A 15,654-nucleotide genomic window follows, 5' to 3' on the forward strand; every position below is an offset into this window, starting at 1 on the left:
AGGGAACCAAGTCACAGAAGTACCAAAGGATGGAAAAAAAAAAAAGTGTCCTGAGTTACCTGAAGCCTCAAACAACTGACAATATAAGATTAATACTGTAAGGAAAATGGAAAAGTTAAGAAAAAAAAAAGAAGAGGAAGAGGAGGAGGAGCAGAACTTTTCATTTCTGGTTAAAGGGCTTTCTCTAAGTCTCTCTCAAATCCAGAGCTGCAATAACAACAACAAAAAAAAAACAGATAACAGACGGCAGACGGAACACTAACGCGAGAATCATGAGCCTTGCTTCCACCGCTTGGCCAAAACCTTGCTATGGCAAGTCATTTAGCCCGGATCTTGACTCAGTTATCCATAGGCAAAGGAAATTATAATATCCTATCTCCTCTACAGGAGGAGGACTCACCTGAGGCTGTAGCTAAAATTCTCCTAACGTCCCCAAATTAAAAGGCTGCAGCCCTGTTTGCATTCTACCATCCGGACCACAGAACAACATGACAGCACGGCAATCCTCCCTACCTGTTGCTAGGACGAGAGCTGGTTGAATGATGTCAATAGTTTCAGAACAGAACTTCTCTAAGTCTACAGCTCTGCCTGGATCGCGAAACCTGCTCAGGTGAATGTCGGATATCTGCCGAAAGCAGGTGTTAAACAGAGATATCTGAGTCAGGAGGAGGCAGCACGAACAGAGACCCAGCGGCTCTCTCCGGCGGAAGTAAAAGGCAAAGACGCAGTGCATCAACGAAACACCCAGGGAAGGACGGAGCGCCAACCCCCTCTCCCCCAGCCCAGAGTGTGGGCCCAAACAGGAGCGGGTCGCGACCCCGCGTTAACTGCTGGCGTCTCACCGCGCGGCGCCAGCTCTGCACCCACCCAGCCCCCGCCTGAGCTCCCGCTGCGTCACCTGCAGACCCCAGAAGATGTTGCTGGCTCCGAGGCCCGGCGCAGGGTGCGGGCTCCGGGGGGTGCGGGGCTGGGGCAGTGGCGAGGGCGGCCCAGCCAGGCCGTAGTGCTCCAAGAGCACTGCCGCCAAGGCCGCGGCCGCCAGCCCGGCGACCACCCTGACGGCCAGCGCTGCGGCCATTCCGCCCGCCGGGGCGCGGCACGCGAGTGCGGGGCCGGGTCAGGGACCGGCACCGGGACCGAGCGGTGCCCCCCGGGAGCTGCTTTGGCCGCACTTCCGGACTCTATGGTCGCGGGGCCTACGGCGCCGGTCTGGCCAGCCGGCGCTGGCACCTGCGCCTGGCTGTGTACCTGCAAGCCGCCCGCGGCTCTGAGCTCGGTTTGCTAATGCAATGCGGGGTAAGAAAAAAAAACCTTGACACCACCCCCACCCCCCGCCCCCAGCGCCACTCGCAGTAGCCTTGGGGTGGCAGGGAAGGAGCCCGGGTCTGGGAGGCGGAGGCTAGCGTCCTGACTCCGCCTTAGTCAATCATGCCGGACCTCGGTGATCGGTTTCCTTGCAAACCAGAGTTAATACCTACCGAGCGTACTTCACAGGGTTGTTGTGAGAATCAAAGTATGTATGAGGACGCCTTTTAAAAATTGCTGCACACATGTGGCAGGTGGCTTTCTCTGGTTCCTTCTGATTATTAACAAAGTCGCTCCGTAGGTTTTCTATAGATTTAATCCGTATGTTTTGTGAAAGTTGTTTTTTCTTAAAACTGATTTCATGTGCACTTGGTTGCATAATAGTCTAATACGGTGGTGTGCCATTCATTTAATACATTTTAAAATACTTCCTATGGGCCAGGTACAAGAGAAGAATTACATTAGGGTCCTGCCCTTAATTTATCTAACCATTCCCTTATTGTTGAACTTTTGGATTGTTTATTATGTTCTGAATAAACATGTTTTGAAAAATATTCTGGGTAAACATATTTCTGTTCTCAATAAACAGTTTTATATGAATACAGCCCCCTTCTTAACCCCTTTTTGAGTTATTTTATTGGGCTGTGTTGCCAGTATTTAAGTTATGCCTATTTCAATTCATTAAATATTTTTTTAGTACCTTTGGAATTCAAGACATTGATCTAAGCAGAAAACATAAAGAAACGTAATGGTAAGTAGCTAAAAAGTTCACTATCTTAGAAGTTTATGTAGCAGAGAGAAATACATAAATGAGGTTGAGAAGAACATGCTATTTTGCTACAAGTGACATTGAGATATAAAATGCTAGAGGAAGGTTAAAACCTGGAGAGATCACTTCTTTGGAGAGACTCTGGAAAAGTTTAATTAAGGAGGTGGCATATAAAGGATGGATAGTATTTCTGAGTGGCAGAGATTGGGGGCAGGGTGGGGAGAAGCACTTTCCACCAGGACCTAACAACATGAACCAGAGCATTAAGGTGAGAAAACGCAGGTCATGTTGAAGAGACAGTGAGAGTCTTCCTTATCCAGGGGTTGGGCATCTGTGGATTCAACCAACCCATGGGGGTGTGGAAGCTGCAGATACAGAGGGCCAAATTTGGGACTTGGGTACCCAGTGGTTTTGGCAGTTGGGTGGTGGGGGGTGGAAGGTGGGGACAGACTCCTGGAACTGAAACAGGAGGGAAGGGGGCAGGGCACAATCTTTAAAAGAATGACATAGATGTTGAGGATACAACAAAAACTAGTTAGAACCACCTAGGTCCAAGATGGCGGGAGATTTAACTTCCAGTAGACCTTGAGCCTCATTATATGCTCATTGTAATACATTAGCATGCTAAATGACACACCACACCCACAGGCGCCATGACAGTTCCGAGGCTGACCATAAAAGGCCAAAAAGTGGGCCAAGGCCCAATTCCTGGAAATCCCTGCCTTTCCCCCAAAATAGTTGAAATAATCCTCCCACTCATTAGCCTATGAAATTACCCAGCCCATAAAAAACTAACCATGCCGTATTTCGGGGTCACTCCCACTTTCTGAGAGGGACTACATTTCATTCTGTCTTTGGAGTGTGTTTCTCCCATGGCCACTCTCACCTTCTGATATGGACCGCATTCTGTCTATGGAACGTGTATCTCTCTAAATAAACCTGCTTTCACTTTTCTATGGCTCACTCTTGAATTCTTTCCTGTGCAAAGCCAAGGACCCTCACTTGGCGGCCAGTCCCACAGACTCACTCAAGACCTGGGACATGACCCTCTTCTTGTGCCCCTTTTTTTTTTTCCCCTGCAACAGAAAGCCTCTATAAATGCCAAGAGTGAAGATAGACCTGGCAATGGCATAGGGAACCAATTAAACAGAGGGATGTGGCAGAGAGTCCTGTTAAAAGAATACTGCACTAATCCTGTGTTACGATCCGAATATGTCCCCACAAAATTCATATGTTGATAGTATTTGGAGGTGGGGGCTTTGGGCTCCAACCTACTGAATGGGATTAGTGCCTTTATGAAAGAGACCCTAGAAAGATCCCTGGCCCCTTCCACCATGTGAGGATGAGGCAGGAGATAGGTGTACCCCAGGCTGAGCAGCTGGAGTTTGTCCCCTGTGGGGGGACAGTAGCAGAGAGGAGCTGAGCCCTGCCCAGATAAAAGATAAAGAGACCACATATTTCTCATTCTCGAAGTCAAGGAGACCTTCCCAACTACACATGTGCAGAAGGGCTCCTTGGAGGTCAAAAAGGGAGTGACGTCAACCTACCCATAGGCCTCTTCGCTAGAATCCATCTTGGCTAAGAGATGTGCATGTGTGCACACATGGGAGGACCCTGAGATAAACCAAATAGGGACTCAGAACCAGGCAAAGCAAGATGATTGGCCAGAGGAAACCCAGAACAAATGCCCCATATTAGTGATTCAAACTACCACGAGGGCACAACTCTCTCTCTGCGACCGCCCATGTGTGTCTATTCACAGGTACTCTTTCCTCCTAATAAACACTTTACTTGTTTCACTACTTTCTGTCTCCTGGGGAAATTGATTTCTACAAAGCCAAGGGCCAGGGCCTTGTCACTATGTTGCAATGTAAATAGCAGTGAGAGTTTTCTTTCTTCTTCTCCTGAGAGCAAGGAAAACAAAGGGAACAGCAAACAAGCTAGAGAAGAAACATAACCTGGCCTGAAAGAGTTACTCGCTCCTTGTTTTACTTTAACTGTCACTAATTTGTAGTAACTAGATTTGTACTTTACAAAGCTAATCTCACTCCCTGACACTATGTAATTTACATTTGACACCTATCACCCCTAACTCTGTGTGAGTTACATCCTCACACAGGATGCCTGTCACCCCCTAACCTTATTACCTCCAAGCACTTACATTCTATATGCCCCTGGTAACAAATCACCCCCTGTAGTTTTTGCATTTCAGAAACAAGGTCACCGGCCAATAAACCAGAGGCAAACAGACACAATTACCAGCCTGCAGGACCTCAATTACCCGACAGCCTGACGCCAGCTATGACTGTTTTGAAATAATGCAAAGGAAAGGAAGAATGCAAGACTTTCACTACTTTGATCCTTATCTTATACCCCGGACTGCGAGCCCCACATATAAAATCTTACCTGATTCCCAAGGAGTGGGGGGACACAGTTCTTGAGACACTAGCCTGCTGTGTCTTCCCTTCAGCCTGGCAGAAAAATAAAGCCATCTCTCTCTTTCTCCAAAATCCCTGTCTCCATATATCTGTTCAGCATCAGTGCACAGGGAAGCCGACATTTCAGCAACAACTGGACACTGTCCCTGGTGGTCTATTGGCTAGGATTCAGCGCTCTAACTGACACGGCCTGACTTCAGTCTCTGGATGAGGAAACAAAATCCTGCTTCTAGCCACTACAGGCTTAGGCCACCCAAGATCAAGGACACAGCAAGAAGTCAGCAGTCTGCAACCTGGAAGAGTGTCTTCACCAGAACCTGACCACACTGGCACCCTGATCTTACACTTCCAGCCTACAGAACAGTGAGAAATAAATTTCTGTTATTTACAAACCACCCAGTCTGTGATATTCTGTTATAGCAGCCTGAATGGACTAAGATATCCAGGTGGTGGGTAATTACAAAGGCCTGAAGTAGGAAGGTGGAAGAGTGTGACATTGAGATTAGAAAGGAAGGATTGTAAAGACAGAGACTACAGAATTTGACAGCTGATTGGATATTTGAAGGAAGAACAAAAGATAGCTGAAAGTATAAAATTTGGAACTCTAGTGATGAAAAAAACTAGGGCTATAGTGTATGTGTAGAGACCATTGTCCATATGAATAAAGTTTTTGGTTTTGTCTAATACTGTGCCACTAAAAAACATCTGGATGAATATCTTTAAAGCAAATTTGGAAGATATGGTTGATATAATCTGATTTAAAACACAGGCAATGTAGCATATAAAAAAATGTATTTGAAGAGGTTTTGGAGGAACCTACCTCAAAGATATGAAAATCATTTTCCAGAAATGGAATACAACAAGAAGCCATGTGAGAGATGATAGGAACAGACTTGCTGTAAAGACATCTTGGACAGAGAAACATGGTTTAAAGTCACAAAGGCCAGCAGTTTGAATTTCAGACACTGAATTGTAACCAAGCTGCTTCACCCGAGGTGCTCAAAGTGAAACAGATCAGAACCCTATGGGGCCATCCCTCCTTTCTGTGTCCCCCATCTCTTGTTTGTAGGAGATGGGCTTCATTCAGCCTCCTTAACCTTCCCTGAGTTCCAAAGGGCAGGTTCAAACAGTTGCTAATCAGGGAAGAGAAGGGATACAGAGACAAGGGAGGAGCCACCAAGAAACAATAGTGCAGCCTTGGGGCAGGGTCCTGGTTCCTCTTGAAGGAATATATACATAACAATACCTTTGAGTTCTGCAGGAACTAAGGCCCCCACCCAGGTGGAGGATGGTAACTTCAGACTGAGCACAAAATTCCTGGAACACCGCCCTGTTACCTCACCACCGACCAATCAAAAGAAAGCCACACACCATACAGCCCTCATCCCAAATTTTGCCTGTAAAAACTTTTCCCCCCAAACCATCAGGGAGTCCAGGGTTTTTGAGCATGAGCCACCTGTTCTCCTTGCTTGGCCCTGCAGTAAACCTTTCTCTGCTCCAGGCTTCAACATTTTGATCTACTTGGCCTCACTGTGCATCGGGCACACGAACTTTGTTCAGTAACAAAAGTGAGTAGAAACAGGAATTTATTTATGTCATGATGGTTAATGATTCTCCAGAGAAATACTGGTTTGACCAGCTAATCACTACAAATTAGTATAAAAGCTGGTTCTCAGTTCCTGACAGTCAAAGGAGAAAGGAAGATTTCTTGTAATCTCATAAAGATAGCAAGCAGCAATTCACCATGAAAGCAAACTTTCCTAGAATTAAAGTGAAGGGAGAATCTATCACTTGGACATTTCACAATACAATGTACATTGTCATCAATACTCATAAATTGAACTATATGACTCATAAACATGAGTATTGATGACAATGTACATTGTATTGTGAAATGTCCAAGTGAAAGATTCTCCCTTCACATTTTTTTAAATTATTTTATTTTTTTTGGCTGCGTTGAGTCTTTGTTGCTGCACACGGACTTTCTCTAGTTGTGGCGAGTGGGGTTTACTCTTCATTGCAGCACGGTGGCTTCTCTTCTGGCAGAGCACGGGCTCTAGGCACGCGGGCTTCAGCAGTTATGGCGTGTGGGCTCAGTAGTTGTGGCACACAGGCTTAGTTGCTCCGCGGCATGTGGGATCTTCCCAGACCAGGGCTTGAACCCATGTCCCCTGCATTGGCAGCCGGATTCCTAACTACTGCATCACCAGGGAAGCCCCTCCCTTGACTTTAATTCTAGGAAAGTTTGCTTTCATGGTAAATTGCTGCTTGCTATCTTTATGATAGCAATTGCCATCAGATCACTATTTCTATACTAACATTATTTTAAAATCTGAAACTGTATTATTAAATCATTGTTCTGTGAAGTCATTTTGTTACCCAGTGAGGTCCATTTGCTCAACACACAGTAAGCCAAACACTGAGACTCTGAGGATTATGGCTGAGAAAGAGTTTATTCACAAGGCAGCCAGACAAGGAAATGAGAGAACAAGTCTCAGATCTGCCTCCCCAAAGGCGACGGGGGTGGGATATTTATGGGATAAGGAGGGTGGTCTTAGGCATGGGGAAAGGTGATTGGAGGTAGGGGAAAAGCTGAGGTAATCGGTGTTCTGTGCAGGTGCATGTGGGTTACATGTTTCTGCACATTGAAAATGGAACTGCTTAGCATGATTCGAGGGTGGAGTTTTCCGGCTGTCTCACATCAACAGGCTATTCATCAGACACCTGCCCTGGCCCAGTTTTAAAGGTCACACAGCCCCAGCCAGCTTGCACTGGGCAAGAGCTAACTGCAAGTTTCTGTGAAACAGCTGAGCTGTGTGAAGATGGGAAGGTGTGGAAAGAAAAAGAAAGAAAGAAAGAGAGAGAGAGAGAGAGAGAGAAAGGAAGGAAGGAAGGAAGGAAGAAGGGAGGGAAGAAAGGAAGGAAGGAAGGGAAGGAAGGAAGGAAGGAAGGAAGGGAGGGAGGGAGGGAAGGAAGGAAGGAAGGGAGGGAGGGAGGGAGGGAAGGAAGGAAGGAAGGAAGGAAGGAAGGAAGGAAGGAAGGAAGGAAGGAAGGAAGGAAGGAAGGAAGGGAAGGAAGGAAGGAAGGAAGAAAACCTTAATCAATGAAGGCCATTTACAGGCAGAGGGGTTTTAACAAGCCATTCCCACACCTGTTGTTCTGTAAGACAAGCTCAAGAATTTTCATTAGTTACCAGCTTCTGTTAACGCTATGGAGCATGGCTTCAATTTCCATAGAAAGCTAAAGGAGTATAATCAAAAGACTTTTACGTGTATATAAATGTTTTTTAAAATTATTTTTCAAAATCATGATAAAATACATATAACATGTTATATATCTATTAACTGAAAAACCCACACAACCTAAGAGCAGTATGTTTCAATTTTATTTACAGACCTGACTGAGAACTATAGCCCAGGAGATAGCCTCTCAGATAGCTCTAAGGAACTGCTGTGAAGAGGCAGGGAAGGAGCCAGGATATATGTGGATGTTTTGCTGTAGTTTGCTGTAGGGAAAAACATGTAGTCAGGCATAAAAAGATTACTGCTAATCACAAAGAACAGATATTTCAAGTGAATGATTTTAGCACTTTTCTCTATATGGGAAGATGCAAGAATCTGGGGTCATAGAAATTTTTCCTTAGATATGCATCTTAACTATCTAGGTGCCCTTATATCCAAAGCACAGAATGCTTCTTGTTCCATCCTGTATTTTCCTCAGGGTGGGTGACTGCAGTGAGTTGCAACTTAATCCTTGAAGAACTGGAATGGATGGCAACATTCCTTGTTTTACACATCTTAACAATATTTAAGTGTACAATTCAGTGGCATTAAATACATTCACTTTGTTGTGCAACCATCACCTCTTTCCATCTCCAGAACTCTTCAGCATTCCAAACTGAAATGTGTAACCATTAAACATTAATTCCCCATTCTTCCCTCCCTACCCCTGAGCCACTAGTAACCACTATTCTACTTTATGTCTTTATGAATTTGATTATTCTAGGTACCTCATATTAGTGGAATCATACAATATTTGTCATTTTGTGTCTGGCTTATTTCACTTAACATAATGTTTTCAAGGTTCATCCATGTTGTGGCATATGTCAGAATTTCCTTTCTTTTTAAGGATGAATAATATTTCATTATGTGAATATAGCACATTTTCTTTAATCATCCATCTGTCAATGGACATGTGGATTCTTTCCACCTTTGGGCTACTGTGAATAATGCTGCTAAACATCATTATGTACCGGATATTTTTTTAATATATAAATTTATTTATTTATTTTTGGCTGCTTTGGGTCTTCATTGCTGCGTGTGGGCTTTCTCTAGTTGGGGTGAGCGGAGGCTACTCTTTGTTGCAGTGCATGGGTTTCTCATTGCAGTGGCTTCTCTTGTTGCGGAGCACAGGCTCTAGGTGCACAGGCTTCAGTAGTTGCAGCACACGGGCTCAGTAGTTGTGGTGCATGGGCTTAGCTGCTCTACGGCATGTGGGATCTTCCCAGCCCAGGGCTCGAACCCGTGTCCCCTGCATTGGCAGGTGGATTCTTAACCACTGCGCCACCATGGAAGTCCTGTACCAGATATTTTTAAAGCTTTTTAAGGAACACTCCTTTTTAAAAAATAATTGAAGTCTAGTCGATTTACAATATTGTGTTAGTTTCAGGTGTACAGCAAAGTGATTCGGTTACACACACACACACACACACACACACGAATATATATATTCTATTTCTAATTCTTTTCCATTATACTGTTGACAAAAAGTTAATCAGTTCATCTAAGAAAGAAACAAATTTTTATTCAAGCGACATTTGAGGATAATAACCTGGGAAAGCATCTCCAAAAGCTCTGAGAACTGTTCCGTCCATTAGAAGTCAAGGCACAGTTATGTAAGTTTTTTGAGAAAGAGGGCTGTACATTAAATTACATATTATTGACAGGTTACACAATCCAGATCTAAGTGCCATGGGACCCCTTATCAAGAAGGAATATTATCTTTAAGGAGTCATCTTATTGATGGTAGGAGAATGTTGCTTTTGATGATCCAGCAAGTATTTCTGATGGGGGAGGTTTGGTCGATGCATAATGCAGTTAAACAATGCACAGTGCAGGGAAAGAGGAGGCCAAAGGACATAGAAAAATTTTTATGTTTAAAAGAAAAATTTTTATGTTTAAATTTTTCTTATCTTGCCATAAAATATGAATTTTATTTCACAATAGTTTATTATAAGATATTAAATTTAATTCCCTGTGTGGTACAGTAAGTCCTTGTTGCTTATTTATTTTATATATGATAGTGTGCATGGTGGGGAGAATAAATTGGGATTGACAGATGCACAAGGAGCACTCCTTTAACTCCTTAGGAAACAGAAATTTGAGGGGAATTTTATCTAGGTAGTTAAGGCTCTGTATAAGGAACCTGAAACACCGCAAAAGTAATTTCAGAGATCAAAGAAATTCTGATGCATACTACAACATGGATGAACCTTGAGGACATTATGCCAGTAAGTTAAGCCAGTCACAAAAGACAAATACTGAATGATTCTGTTACCAAACAAAAGTTCCTGTCCCTGACTCACAGTGAAGCCAAACAAACTGAAACATTGGAATTTGTAGCAGAGAAAGGTTTATTGCAGGGCCAAGCAAGGAGAACAGGTGGCTCATGCCCCAAAAGCCCAAAATCCCCAGTGGTTTTAGGGGAGAAGTTTTTATAGGAAGAATTTGGGGTAAGGGCTGCAGAGTATGTGACTTCTCCTGATTGGTTAGTGGTGACATAACACGGTGGTGCTCCAGAAATCTGGTGCTCTGCCTGAAGTTACCATCCTCCACCTTGGTGCGGGGGCCTTAGTTCCTGCAGGAGAACTCAAAGATATTCTTTGTATACTTTGAGGAAGGATGTATACTTCCTCAGAAGGAACCAGGACCCTGCCCTAAGACTGAACTATTGTTTCCTGACTGCTCCTCCCTTGTTACTGCAACCCCTCCATTCCCTGATTAGCAACTGTTTGAATCTGCCCTTTGGAACTCAGGGAAGGTCAAGGAGGCTAAATGAAGCCTATTTCCTACAAGCAAGAAACAGGGAGGGGACTTCCCGGTGGTGCAGTGGTTAAGAATCTGCCTGCCAATGCAGGGGACAGGGTTCAAGCCCTGGCCCGGGAACATCCCACATGCCGTGGAGCAACTAAGCCTGTGCACCACAACTACTGAGCCTGCGCTCTAGAGCCCGGGAGCCACAACTACTGAAGCCCGTGCACCTAGAGCCTGTGCTCCACAACAAGAGAAGCCACTGCAATGAAGAGCCCGTGCACCACAACAAAGAGTAGCCCCTGCTTGCGGCAGCTAGAGTAAGTCTACGCACAGCAATGAAAACCCAACAGAGCCAAAAATAAATTAACTAATTAATTAATTTTTAAAAATATAAGTGTTAAATGAGCGGATTGAAGTAGGTGTATTTAAAATTCAATTAAAAACAAAAAAAGAAAGAAACAGGGACACAGAAAGACTTTTGCGCCCAGGAGGGCCCCACAGGTCCAGGTTTCAATTCCATTTATGTGAGGCACCAAGACTGCTAAAATTCACAGAGACAGAAAGTAGAATGGTGGTTGCCAGGGGCTGGGGAGAGGGGGAAATGAGGAAATAATGTTTAAGAGGTACAGATTTTCAGTTTTGCAAGATGAAAAAAGTCTTTTAGATGCATGGTATAGTGATGGTTGCAAAACAATGTGAATGTATTTAATGCCATTGTACACTTAAAATGTGCATGTCCACAATGTACACTTAAAAATCAAATTGAGTTCCCCTAAAGCCAAGTTCTTCTGCAGAGTTTATAATTAACCTCTCTATCCAAAACTTTATGCCCTGTCTGTCCCACACTTGTTCTCTCTCAAGATTGAGGAGCATCAGGAGAGGTGCCTTCAAGATGGCAGAGGAGTGAGATGTGGAGATCACCTTCCTCCCCACAAATGCATCAAAACTATATCTACATGTGGAACAACTCCTACCGAACACCTACTGAACGCTGGTAGAAGACCTCAGACTTCCCAAAAGGCAAGAAACTCCCTGTGTACCTGGGTAGGGCAAAAGAAAAAACAGAGACAAAATACAGGGATGGGACCTGCACCTCTGGGAGGGAGCTGTGAAGGAGGAAAAGTTTCCACACACTAGGAAGCCCCTTCACAGGAGGAGACAGGGAGTGGCAGTGGGGGAAGCTTCAGAGCCACAGAAGAGAGCACAGAAACGGGGTGCAGAGGGCAAAGTGGAGACATGCCCACACAGAGGATTGGGGCCAACCCGAACTCACCAGCCTGAGAGGCTTGTCTGCTCACCCAACGGGGCGGGAGGGGGCTGGGAGCTGAGGCTTGGGCTTTGGAGGTCAGATCCCAGGGAGAGGACTGGGGTTGGCTGCACAAACACAGCCTGAAGCGGGCTGGTGTGCCACAGGTAGCCGGGAGGGAGTCCGGGGAAAAGTCTGGAACTGCCTAAGAGGCAAGAGACCATTGTTTCGGGGTGCACGAGGAGAGGGGATTCAGAGCACCACTTAAATGAGCTCCAGAGATGGGTGTGAACCGTGGCTATCAGCGCAGACACCAGAGACGGGCAGGAAATGCTAAGGCTGCTGCTGCAGCCACCAAGAAGCCTGTGTGCAAGCACAGGTCACTATCCACAACTCCTCTCCTGGAAGCCTGTGCAGCCCGCCACTGCCAGGGTCCCGTGATCCAGAGACAACTTCCCCGGGATGTCACACAGCATGCCTCAGGCTGGTCCGATGTCACACAGGCCTCTGCCACCGCAGGTTTGCCCCACATTCCGTACCCCTCCCTTCCCCCGGCCTGAGTTAGCCAGAGGCCCCTAATCAGCCACTCCTTTAACCCCCTCCTGTCTGAGTGAAGAACAGACACCCTCAGGTGACCTACACGTAGAGGCGGGGCCAAATCCAAAGCTGAACCCCAGGAGCTGCACGAACAAAGAAGAGAAAGGAAAATCTCTCTGTGCAGCATCAGGAGCAGCGGATTAAATCTCCACAGTCAACTTCATGTACCCTGCATCTGTGGAATACCTGAACAGACAATGAATCATCCCAAAATTGAGGTGGTGGACTTTGGGAGCAACTGTAGACTTGGGGTTTGCTTTCTGCATCTAATTTGTTTCTGGCTTTATGTTTATCTTAGTTTAGTATTTAGAGCTTATTATCATTGGCAGATTTGTTTATTGATTTGGTGGCCCTCTTCCTTTTTTATACATATATATACTTTTCTCCTTTTTCTCTTTTTGTGTGTGTGTATGTGTATGCTTCTTTGTGTGATTTTGTCTGTACAGCATTCCTTTTGCCATTTGTCCTAGGATTCTGTGTGTCTGTTTTTTGCTTTTTTTTAGTATAGTTTTTAGCACTTGTTATCACTGGTGGATTTGTTTGTTGGTTTGGTTGCTCTCTTTCTTTCTTTTTTATTACCTTTTAATTTTTTATTTTAAATAATTATTTTATTTCAATAACTTTATTTTATTTCCTTTCTTTCTTTTTTTTCCCTTTTATTCTGAGCCATGTGGCTGACATGGTCTTGGTGCTCTAGCTGGATTTCAGGCCTGAGCCTCTGAGGTGGGAGGGCCAAGTTCAGGACATTGGTCCATGAGAGACCTCCTGGCTCCACGTAATATCAAATGAAAAAAGCTCTCCCAGAGATCTCCATCTCAATGCTAAGACCCAGCTATACCCAATGACCAGCAATCTACAGGGCTGGACACCCTATGTCAAACAATTAGCAAGACAGGAACACAACCCCACCCATTAGCAGAGAGGCAGCCTAAAATCATAATAAGTTCAAAGACATGACAAAACACACCACCAGATGTGGTCCTACCCACCAGAAAGACAAGATCCAGCCTCATCCACCAGAACACAGGCACTAGTACCCTCCACCAGGAAGCCTACACAACTCACTTGACCAATCTTAGCCACTGGGAGAAGACGCCAAAAACAATGGGAACTATAAACCTGCAGCCTGTGAAAAAGAGACCCCAAACACAGTAAGTTAAGCAAAATGAGAAGACAGAGAAATACACAGCAGATGAAGGAGCAAGGTAAAAACCAACCAGACCAAACAAATGAAGAGGAAATGGGCAGTCTACCTGAAAAAGAATTCAGAGTAATGATAGTAAAGATGATCTACAATCTTGGAAAGAGAATGGAGAAAATACAAGAAACCCTTAACAAGAACCTAAAAGAATTAAAGAGCAAACAAACAATGATGAACAACACAATAAGTGAAATTAAAAATTCTCTACAAGGAATCAATAGCAGAATAACTGAGGCAGAAGAATGGATAAGTGACCTGGAAGATAAAATAATGGAAATAACTACTGCAGAGAAGAATAAAGAAAAAAGAATGAAAAGAATTGAGGACAGTCTCAGACACCTCTGGGACAACATTAAATGCACAAACATTCGAATTATAGGGGTCCCAGAAAAAGAAGACAAAAAGAAGGGACTGAGAAAATATTAGAAGAGATTATAGTTGGAAACTTCCTGAATATGGGAAAGGAAAGAGTCAATCAAATCCAGGAAGAGCAGAGAGTCCCATACAGGATAAATCCAAGGAGAAACACACCAAGACACATATTAATCAAACTATCAAAAATTAAATACAAAGAAAAATTATAAAAAGCAGCAAGGGAAAAACAATAAATAACATACAAGGGAATCCCCATAAGGTTAACAACTCATCTTTCAGCAGAAATTCTGCAAGCCTGAAGGGAGTGACAGGACATATTTAAAGTGATGAAAAGGAAAAACCTACCACCAAGATTACTCTACCCGGAAAGAATCTCATTCAGATTCAATGGAGAAATTAAAACCTCTACAGACAAGCAAAAGCTAAGAGAATTCAGCACCACCAAACCAGCTTTAAAACAAATGCTAAAGGAACTTCTTTAGGCAGGAAACAGAAGAGAAGGTAAAGATCTACAATAACAAACACAAAACAATTAAGAAAATGCTAATAGGAACATACATATTGATAACCACCTTAAATGTAAATGGATTAAATGCTCCAACCAAAAGACATAGAATAGCCTAATGGATACAAAAACAAGACCCATATATATGCTGTCTACAAGAGACCCACCTCAGACCTAGGGACACATACAGACTGAAAGTGAGGGGATGGGAAAAGATATTCCATGCAAATGGAAATCAAAAGAATGCTGGAGTAGCAATTCTCAGACAAAATAGACTTTAAAATAAAGACTATTACAAGAGACAAAGAAGGACACTACATAATGATAAAGGGATCAATCCAAGAAGAAGATATAACAATTGTAAATATTTATGCACCCAACATAGGAGCACCTGCATACATAAGGCAAATGCTAACAGCCATAAAAGGGGGAACCAAGAGTAACACAATCATAGTAGGGGACTTTAACACCACACTTTCACCAATGGACAGATCATCCAAAATGAAAATAAATAAGGAAATACAAGCTTTAAATGATACATTAAACAAGATAGACTTAATTGATATTTATAGGACATTCCATCCCAAAACAGCAGAATACACTCTCTTCTCAAGTGCTCATGCAACATTCTCCAGGATAGATCATATCTTAGGTCACAAATCAAGCCTTGGTAAATTTAAGAAAACTGAAATTGTATCAAGTATCTTTTCTGACTACAATGCCATGAGACTAGATATCAATTACAGGAAAAAAATCTGTAAAAAATACAAACACATGGAGGCTAAACAACACTGCTAAATAACCAAGAGATCACTGAAGAAATCAAAGAGGAAATCAAAAAATACCTAGAGACAAATGACAATGAAAACACAACAATCCAAAACCTATGGGATGCAGCAAAAGCAGTTCTAAGAGGGAAGTTTATAGCAATACAATCCTACCTCAAGAAACAAGAAACATCTCAAACAGACAACCTAACATTACACTTAAAGCTATTGAAAGAAGAACAAAAAACCCCCAAAGTTAGCAGAAGGAAAGAAATCATGAAGATCAGATTAGAAAGAAATGAAAAAAAGGAAACGATAGCAAGGATCAATAAAACTAAAACCTGGTTCCTTGAGAAGATAAACAAAATTGATAAACCAGTCTATTAGCCAGACTCATCAAGAAAAAAAGGGAGAAGGCT

The 15,654-nt window shown here is 43.6% G+C and overlaps 1 protein-coding gene across 7 annotated transcripts in view; it reads right to left on the minus strand.

Moving 5' to 3' along the window:
- Positions 1-15,654, minus strand: part of TMEM62 (transmembrane protein 62) — a 78,259-nt gene that overhangs the window by 32,407 nt on the left and 30,198 nt on the right. For 2 of the 7 annotated variants that reach the window (XM_022587314.3, XM_022587317.3), the window contains exon 1: positions 514-622. The exons of 1 other annotated variant lie outside the window; for it this stretch is intronic. Coding sequence is in view for 3 of the 6 variants with exons in the window: in XM_089907332.1 (XP_089763458.1) it covers positions 514-625; positions 899-1,078 (292 nt within the window). In the remaining 3 variants the exon portion in view is untranslated. Of the gene's footprint in view, positions 1-513; positions 626-898; positions 1,327-15,654 lie in introns of those variants that run through there. 4 more of the 7 variants (XM_089907332.1, XM_022587312.3, XM_022587313.3 and 1 more) reach the window with 4 other exon arrangements.

Source organism: Delphinapterus leucas, chromosome 2 (genome assembly GCF_059928025.1).
Source record: "Delphinapterus leucas isolate spDelLeu-1000000601 "Yukka" chromosome 2, BTC_Dleu_Yukka2, whole genome shotgun sequence".
Taxonomy (NCBI): Eukaryota; Metazoa; Chordata; class Mammalia; order Artiodactyla; family Monodontidae; genus Delphinapterus; species Delphinapterus leucas.